Source organism: Atta colombica, unplaced genomic scaffold (assembly GCF_001594045.1).
Source record: "Atta colombica isolate Treedump-2 unplaced genomic scaffold, Acol1.0 scaffold187, whole genome shotgun sequence".
In the NCBI taxonomy this organism is placed as follows: Eukaryota; Metazoa; Arthropoda; class Insecta; order Hymenoptera; family Formicidae; genus Atta; species Atta colombica.
In genome coordinates, this window is record NW_017259279.1 from 1,537,566 (window position 1) to 1,546,487 (window position 8,922).

General features: G+C 34.0%; 3 protein-coding genes across 4 annotated transcripts in view; 2 read left to right on the forward strand and 1 right to left on the reverse strand.

Annotated features, from left to right (window-relative positions):
- LOC108686545 (N-acetyltransferase 6) overlaps positions 1 to 1,509 on the reverse strand; it is a 2,694-nt gene extending 1,185 nt beyond the window's left edge. Inside the window, exons 1-2 of the mRNA XM_018191905.1 lie at positions 1,330 to 1,509; positions 593 to 872 (exon numbers count right to left, since the gene is read on the reverse strand). The gene's annotated coding sequence lies outside the window, so the exon portion shown is untranslated. The remainder of the gene's footprint in view (positions 1 to 592; positions 873 to 1,329) is intronic.
- A 479-nt stretch (positions 1,510 to 1,988) lies between these two features.
- LOC108686549 (protein O-mannosyl-transferase 2) lies at positions 1,989 to 6,658 on the forward strand. The gene is made up of 14 exons (XM_018191911.1): positions 1,989 to 2,246; positions 2,660 to 2,743; positions 2,837 to 2,921; positions 3,018 to 3,122; positions 3,238 to 3,346; positions 3,424 to 3,692; positions 4,053 to 4,159; positions 4,334 to 4,526; positions 4,790 to 4,993; positions 5,064 to 5,215; positions 5,310 to 5,398; positions 5,476 to 5,624; positions 5,706 to 6,115; positions 6,265 to 6,658. Exons 1-14 carry the CDS (start codon positions 2,167 to 2,169, stop codon positions 6,368 to 6,370), a joined length of 2,142 nt encoding a protein of 713 aa, XP_018047400.1. The 5' UTR covers positions 1,989 to 2,166; the 3' UTR covers positions 6,371 to 6,658.
- Positions 6,659 to 7,885: 1,227 nt separating this feature from the next.
- LOC108686534 (transmembrane protein 8A) overlaps positions 7,886 to 8,922 on the forward strand; it is a 9,046-nt gene continuing 8,009 nt past the window's right edge. The window contains exon 1 of one of the 2 annotated variants that reach the window (XM_018191890.1): positions 7,886 to 8,128. The gene's annotated coding sequence lies outside the window, so the exon portion shown is untranslated. Of the gene's footprint in view, positions 8,129 to 8,190; positions 8,554 to 8,922 lie in introns of those variants that run through there. The other variant, XM_018191891.1, reaches the window with a different exon arrangement.

Consider the following 8,922-nt stretch of genomic DNA (forward strand, 5'->3'; position numbering starts at 1 on the left):
CTGTGTAATAATGTATACTTTAAGTATTATTTTTTCATATATATAAATATTCTAAATTTCTTTACATTCAAGTGTAAATCTTATTCAAACTTTATTTCATTTAATTATCAGTATGATCATGTTTTCTACTTCTAGTTTTCTATTATTATATAGAAATAAGTATCTCTTTTTTTAGATTATTGCTATTGCTTTTATTAATTGCTATTGTGTGCAAAATCTCAAACTTTTAATCTAGTATATATTTACTACTTGATTCTCCTCAATTACATCTCATTTGACACACATATAAAATATATCCACCTGTCATCTAAAAATACACTGTAATACAAAAATGAACACGAGCTTGCATTGAAATGACAGCTTATAATTCTACAAACATAGTGTATATCTCTTCCATTTTTTTTAATCATGCTGCATCTAATACACGTGTACGTACGATTACAATTGTGAGTATTATTACAGACCACTATAGTGAAAAGAAAGCCTATCAAACAATCCTGCTCTATTGACTGCTCTGACAGGTGACTATAAATCGGAGCACAAATCGATGAATGGAAAGAAGGAAGCAGAATGGCAAGGAAAATATTCTTACCGTATTTCTCAATGGAGATGAAGACAGAGAACTCGTTTCCGCGCGCTCGGACGCAAAGCTCGCTGGTGACGATCGGTGCAGTGTCTCATCTCAAGTTTTTCGCTCTTGGAACGATATTTCGGGATTTTATCCCCACCGCGTTATGCTGCATAACGCGGTGGCGTCCATAACGAGGCGCGCCGCCACGCCTCTCTGTTTTCGTTTTCTTAAATTTCCCAGAATTCTTACATTTCGTCACATTTCGCTTTTCCTCCTGGACCAACGTATGTCTCGTGGCCGTCTAAGTATTTTGGCATTTAAAGAGAATACGGGAAGGTTGCAAATACTAAATAATTCCTGACATATGCACTAAACTTTGGATCTCCACTCTTACAATTAGTGAGTTCTTTTAAATGGATTGTTTTAGAATTGTATATTGTCTCATATGATATTTTCTGTCCATAGTATTCGATTAATTTATTGTATTACAGAAGGAATGTGAATTATAGCTGCTTCGAGGGTACTTAGGATTTTCTTCAAGAATAAAAGAAAGTTCTTTAACAAAATATACTGTTTCATCAAAAAGATAAAATGGAATAAAATTACACTTCCTGATTAATTCCGTTAATAAGTCGGAAATATAAAAGTTCTATTTGTTAATATTAAATATATATTCTGTAACGTTCTGGATATAATAGAAAATAAGACAGAGACAAAATGCCAGATTTAAGACTTTTCAATTGAGAAGTTCCACTCACGTGGCGACCTACGAAAGATCACGAGAGACTTGGAGAGACTTGCCCGTGACCGAGTCTATTATTGTTCGCTCCGACGAGGAAAAAAAAGGAAGATGACCCTTTTCTTTCAGTTCCGTCCCACATTTCCTCTTGTAACCTCTATTCTATTTGTGGATTCGTGATCCGCATTCTCATGCACGTGAGGCACCGCACGTGACAGTAAGCCTGTTCTTTTTGACTGAACTTTTGCACTTCAGTTCATCTTTCTTCTTTTTCTCTTTAGCAGGAAAGAAGAGGAAGAAAGAAATGGTGCAAAAGTTCAGCCAAAAAGAACAGGTCTAGTATTGCATGCTCGATCTGACAGGAAACTGTATTACTGACATGTGATCAGAGTATCATGAAACTTTATCTCTAGGATGGAAAGTGAAAAGTGAAAATTTTTCACTAGGAAAAAAGTTTCATGATTGATTCCTTGTAACAAAACTATAGTATTGCAAAAATTCCTTATTAAATTCTATTGATATTACCGACAAATTTTGATTAGTTAGTTCCATTTTATTTTGTTGATTGTGCCACAGCAAGAGGGCGTGCAAATTCTAACTCCCCACGCCCCAAATATACATGAGTTTATAGCCTCGTGCATCATGGCTTTGTCCTCTGACAGTAGATTTGACGTGTCGTATAACGGGATGTCGAATGGTGAATATTTATTCGAAACGCTCAAGTTAATAATTGCTGCAATATAATTCAGTAGATCGTACATCTGGCTGTCCACTATTGTTTATACGTATTATTTTACTCCAAATGCAGCAACGTATTTCAACTTTACTTGTCAAGTAAATAATAACGAAGTAAAATATGAGAAGCGGTACCCAAGACACCGCTTGTAAATTGAAAAATGCGACCTCGAAAACGAACAAAAAGGAAGAGAATGGGACGTATGTATAATTATAATTTTGAATTATGGTTATTTTGATTGTATATACTTTTTATTGCATTTTATATGTCATGATTTTGTTGCTTTTCGATGAAATTTATTTTTTCTTATTACAGTATATAAAAGTTAAAATGCTAGAGATTTTTTTTTCATCTTATCTTCGACAAAAGTATTCCTATAAATTATGTTTTATATTTCTGTTCTTTTTTCTATAAAAAATTCTTTACTAGTTTACTAATAATTACAGAATGTAATAATTATTGCAAAAAAAAAAAGAAAATATTATTCTTTAATGTGATAAATTAGCATGAAATATATCTATTTCATGCTAATTTATATTCATATAAATTATATATATTCATATATATTCATAAGATATTGCAACACAATTGTAAGTTGGTTTTATGTTTATAGGGATTGGTGGCTCCTATTTGGAGGTATAACTGTACTTACCTTAATCACTAGATTTTATAAAGTTGCAGAACCTCAACATGTATGGTAAGAAAAATTAAAGAATTTTTATTAAAAAATATCTCTTATCTAAGCTTTTTTTTTTTAAAGAGAAAGTTCTTAGAAACTTCTATCTTTCAGTTGGGACGAAACACATTTTGGCAAAATGGGCAGTTGGTACATAAATAGGACGTTTTTCTTTGATGTACATCCACCTTTAGGAAAGGTAGGTTTTTCAAAAAAAGAAAATTCTATCTGTATTTTCTATGCAAAAAATTCAACTATCACATGAGACTAAAAATATTTTATATTCTATTTTGAGATGCTCATTGCTTTGTCGGGATATATGACAGGCTATGATGGAACATTTGCTTTTGAAAAACCAGGAGATAAATTCGAAAATGTCAATTACATTGGCATGAGAATTGTAAGTTGAGTAAGCTTTTTTTCAATTAAAATAAAACAAGATCTATCGAAGAATTTAGAAAACTTATCGAAAGCATTAAGTTGTAAAGATTTAATCAGAAACTTTTCTGTCTTAGTTCTGTACAATTCTGGGTGCATCTACTGTCCCTCTATCATACCTTATTGTATGGGATCTTACCAAGTCCATTCGCGCATCTGCACTTGCTGCCTTTTTCATCTTATGTGGTAAATTATAACGTTCTTATGATATAGATAATCTTGAATTTTGTCAAATTAACAAAATGATTTATTTTTCTTTGTAGATGTAGGTTTGTTGACGTTGAATCAGTATATTCTGCTGGATCCCATATTGTTATGTTTTATGATGTGTGCGACATGGGGCATGGCACGTGTAGCATCATTCCAAGATCAATCGTTCACAAGATCCTGGTGGTTGTGGTTATCATTCACCGGAGCTTCACTTGCATGTACAATCAGTGTAAAATTCGTCGGACTCTTTGTTGTTCTGCTTGTGGGTTTTTATACCATGTACGAGCTCTGGCGAGAATTGGGTGATTTGTCTAAGCCTATTGTAAGTCATTTCATGAAAATTCAATACCAAAACTTTTACTCTTATAGAAATACAGCTTAATATTACTAGTCAATTTAACTTGACTACTAGTCAATTTAATACCGACAAATAATACTGAATTACTTATTTTGAATATTAAAAGCACTATTGCTCAGTGCTTCTAATTCAAAATAAATAATTAATTATTATATCTTCTAGTATTAAACTTGTGTGTGTTGTTATAAATGGTGCGATGCTTTGCATTTTAATTGACATGATTAATGAGCTAGTTAATAAGTTTACTTTTAATTTAATAATTAGTATGAGATTGAGAAAATGGATGAAGTTTCCAAAGAACAATTTGGATTTTGCTTTTTGCAGTCTTATGTGGGGAAACATTTGTTAGCAAGATGCTTTTGTCTCATCCTATTACCGGTTTTACTTTATATGCTATTTTTTTATATTCATCTTTCCGTTTTAAATAAAAGGTAAGAATTATTGCATCAATTTACAGAGCGTAATCTGTTACTATTAACGTCAAATATTTTTATATAAACTTTATGTTAATTTTTCCTTATTTCTCAGAATGTCCTGTATAATTTAAGTTACAATTATGTGTCCAAACTAATGTTTAATTTACAAATAAACATTATTATGCTTAGTGGAAGTGGCGATGGCTTCTACAGTTCCGAATTTCAGTCGTTATTACGTGGAAATTCGCTGTACAACGCTACAATGCCACGACAATTGGCGTATGGTGCTACTATTACATTAAAAAATCATCGCACAGGTGGTGGTTACTTACATTCTCATTGGCATTTATATCCTGAAGGAGTCGGCGCCAGACAGCAACAGGTTGTTATATGTATATACGAGTACTTACAATACATATATATACGAGTATTTAATACAAGGTAGCATAAAGAAAAGAAAATATAAACAAAATGAATTTATATAGAAGATACAGATTTATAAATTTGTCAGGTATTGAAATAAATGATGTATATATCTTATTTCATCTGGAAAAGACTAGAAAATGCACATGATAGAATGATTTGAGTGGGCGACATTAAGTGAAATTAAGTTTCTAATAGTTTGACGTACGTATCTGATTACAGATCACGACCTATTCTCACAAAGACGATAACAATCTATGGCTAGTGAAGAAATTCGACACGGATGTGATATCGCCAGAACCAGAATTAGTTAAACACGGTGACCTCGTGCGTCTAGAGCACATTACGACGAGACGGAATTTACATTCGCACAAGGAGATTGCACCAATATCAAAAAAACATTATCAAGTTACTGGATACGGAGAAGTAAGGTGATTCCAACTGAATGTGGCATTGCTTTCGATTTTATCAAGCGTATTTCCTGTTTGCCTTTTAGAACGGTACGGGCGATGCTAACGACGTTTGGAAAATATTGATAACGAATGGAAAGGATGGCGACGTAGTTGAGACAGTGACAAGTAAATTAAAGTTCGTGCATTATCTTCATCATTGTGTGTTAACATGTAGCGGCAAAACGTTACCGAAATGGTTAGTAGCGATAAAAATTACATTAAATCTTTAATTTAAATCTTTCGCGTAGAACAAAATTTTCTATTGTACAATCAACTTTTAATTTATCTAGGGGGTATAGCCAGCAAGAGGTTTCTTGTAATCCTAACATGAGAGATAAAAATGGATTATGGAACATCGAGGACAATCAATACGCCAAATGTAAGCGAGTGACACAAGCCATTGAGTTTATCATTAACAATTAAAGCGATGTATAACACTGTACTGTTTTTTATTAGTACCAAATGTCAGTTTCCGCGTGTATGCGCCAGGATTCCTTGATAGATTTCTGGAGTCGCATGCCGTGATGTTGCAAGGCAATTCGGATCTAAAAGTGAAGGAAGGAGAGGTGTCCTCACGACCATGGCAGTGGCCTATAAATTATAGAGTAAATTAATTTATATACTATACAATCGTCGTAATTTTGAAGAAGCAAATCCTGAAAAAAACCCCTACTTTTTCTTTGTAGGGGCAATTCTTTTCCGGGAATAATCAAAGGATATATTTACTCGGCAATCCTATCATTTGGTGGGGGAACATAGTCTTTCTTGTAATATTTATAATTCTTTATGTCCACGCTTCCGTGCGTGAGCAACGGGGCTATATCGATGATGCTATCATGTTCAAACAGCAGAGCAAAATAACGCATGCCGGCAAGTGGCTTTTCCTCGGGTGGTTCTTGCATTATGCACCTTTTTGGGCGATGACCAGGGTACTGTACTTTCACCATTATTTCCCGGCGTTACTGTACAGCTCCATGCTGACCGGGATTACATTGAATCACGTTATTGAGAGCTTCCTGCTGCTGTTACCCAGCAAAGTGGGAAATACGTTTTATCATGTCATATTAGGAATTATAATTTCCGGTACTGTTTACAGGTAAAGGTTGCCTTTCATTCAATTCTAATCTTACAATGAAATAATTTGTACATATTTTTAAAAATTAAAGTTCTTTTGGATTTTTATTAAAAAATGATATCGAGAGATTAAGACTTAATCAAATTTTATATTTTTAATTTAAATTACAGCTTTTATCTGTTCTCGCCGTTGGCTTATGGGATGGACGGTCCATCTGCTATGGATCCCGACAGCTCGATGCATTCTTTAAGATGGATGGAATCTTGGGAATTTTAAAATCTGACTTAATCAACGCAACGCAAAGTATTTTATACATATACTTGTTTTACTGTGCAATTAATGACAGAGTATATTTTATACTATTTTATACCGTTTGTGTATACACAACTAACATTGTGTGTATATAAGAATATTAACTTAAATTGTTGACAATGACTGAGATATTGAAAATGCTCATCTTATTTATATTATTTATATTTTCTACAAATTGTATGTAGTTTTTATATAATGTTTTATATTTTTTACAATCCGTTCGTATAATATTGTATTAAAATAGTTTGATAGTAAAACGATGTTGAATATTTCACTCATGCTATCATTCCGTCGAAAATGGATTCCTTTGCAATTTTTTCCAAGAATATATTTGCGAAGAACAATACGACATATCCCTCTAAAATAAAACTATGCTCTATGTATTCGTTTTTTGATATTACAATCGAGTACATTGTCTTGTGATGTTTTGTACGTGCCCAGCATGCTCTTAGCGATAATATCACTATGCCGCAATATATCATCCATTTATATCGTAATATATTGCAACGATAATATAACTCTGTATACAGAACGTGTATATAGGCACATTTGCTGTGAGATAAGCTTCCACCATGCCCACTTTCGGTCACATATTGGCCATTGTTTGCCATGAACATACTACATGCGCTATCTCCAACTGTCTTTGTGAAACTCCGTTTTAATAATTATGTCAATGTAGATTAACTTTAATTTTAGTTTATTTATTATCTTTTTTATTTAGTTTATTTATTTATTTTTTATTTTGTTCTACTTTTTAGAAAAAAATAATAAATTAATTAAATCGAAATTATTATAAATCTACATTGATAGAAATGGACATAAGACGATCATCATAATTCGTCAAAATCTAACCGGATGTTAGTCATTAAATGATTACATAAAATTATAGAATTATCGTGGAGAAGGTCAAAAGAAGTGACCATATACATTGAAATGACACATCACATCAGAGAGAAAGCGTATGTGTGTACACTTATACGTTTTTATCGATGACGAAAACGTGTGGGTAGCCGACAAGCAATGCTGTGTTTTTTACTTCAGTAAAGTATAAGCTTTCGCTGAAGAAAGATAGTTTCAAGATCAAGAGAATTTCCACGGATGAAAAGCTCGAGTGCTGAAATGAGTATAATTTGAAAGCTTAGAAAAAAATCCACAAAAGTGCATCATAAGCTTGAAAACTTCGATGAGTAGCTTTGAAGGTTTCTCCTTCGAAGAATTTTTCCTGTACAGGATTATATTCAGAACCTCCTGGAATACTCAGGTATCACTTTATTTTTGTTAAACATTCGGCGAACAACCAGAATAAAATAATGTATAATACTTTGAATTCTTGACTTCCCAGGTTTGAGTTTGGTAGCTGCGCACGCCAAAAGGCTCGTCAAATTTAAAGGCTCGCGCTTAAAAGCAGTATCGCACGAGCTTATCGCGCGCGCGCGAGCTTTTGCTATCACTATTAAAGAGTGAACGCAGGCGTACCGCATCGCCCTTTGCGGTATCGCCGCCGTCACCGCTTCCACCACCTCCAATGACGATACTGAGGGACAGGGCGAGACGCGCTTTCGGATACTCGGTCAGTGCGCGCTTCCCCGCGCCGGCGGCCCGTCGCAAGACAGTCGTCTGGACGTGGTCGGTGTCCAGCATCGCGGTGGATCAGCGGATGCTGCAATCAGCGGCGCGTCGGCGGCCGCTCGTGCCCGACATATTGCGGGCTCGCGAAAATAGGTAGGGATAACAAAATCGCTCGCGAAATTATCAGTAACTTCGCCGCGCGGAGAGATACGATTTGCTCCGTTTAAATAGAGCGATTGTGATCGCTCGTGTGCGTAAGCACTTGTTGCTGGAATCGCGGTTGGACCTCATCCAGGTGAAGAGCTTTCACTGTCAGACACGGTACTCCTCTCGCGAACCTCGTGAGCGTCGCGACGACAACTTGTGCAAGGCGTCGCGTCGACGCATCGACAGCGTATCGTGCACGAGGCGAGTGAAGCGAAAAAAACGCGATTATCTTGAACATTGTGTATATAATGCGCACAATTGTTATTGCTAAGATATTATAAAAGAAATTGTGCCTATAATATTCTTGCGTCAGCAAACGCGGAACGCGTTTATATATTTTTTAAATAAATCTAAATACACTTCGTGAAAAGGTAAGTTTATAGATTTAATCTCAACAGCTTGCGCTATATTCTAATCGCTAGATTCGATCTCGTTTTAACGATCATAAATTAGAACACGATAAAATACATTAGAAACAAAATAATATTGATTATTTTATTGTAAAAGAAAGATCAATATGAAAAAAATAACTCTTTAATAAGTTTTTATTTCATAGTTTTGAATAATATAAAGAATTAAATTTTATAGAGAGAAAAATTTCATCAGTTTTTTAAATGCATTTTCTTCGAATAACCAATTATTCTAAATTGGAAATTTAATCTCGTTTATTTTACGTTTACTTTTACGCTTAATTATTGATTATAAGAAAGTACAACAAGAAATATAAATATATATATATA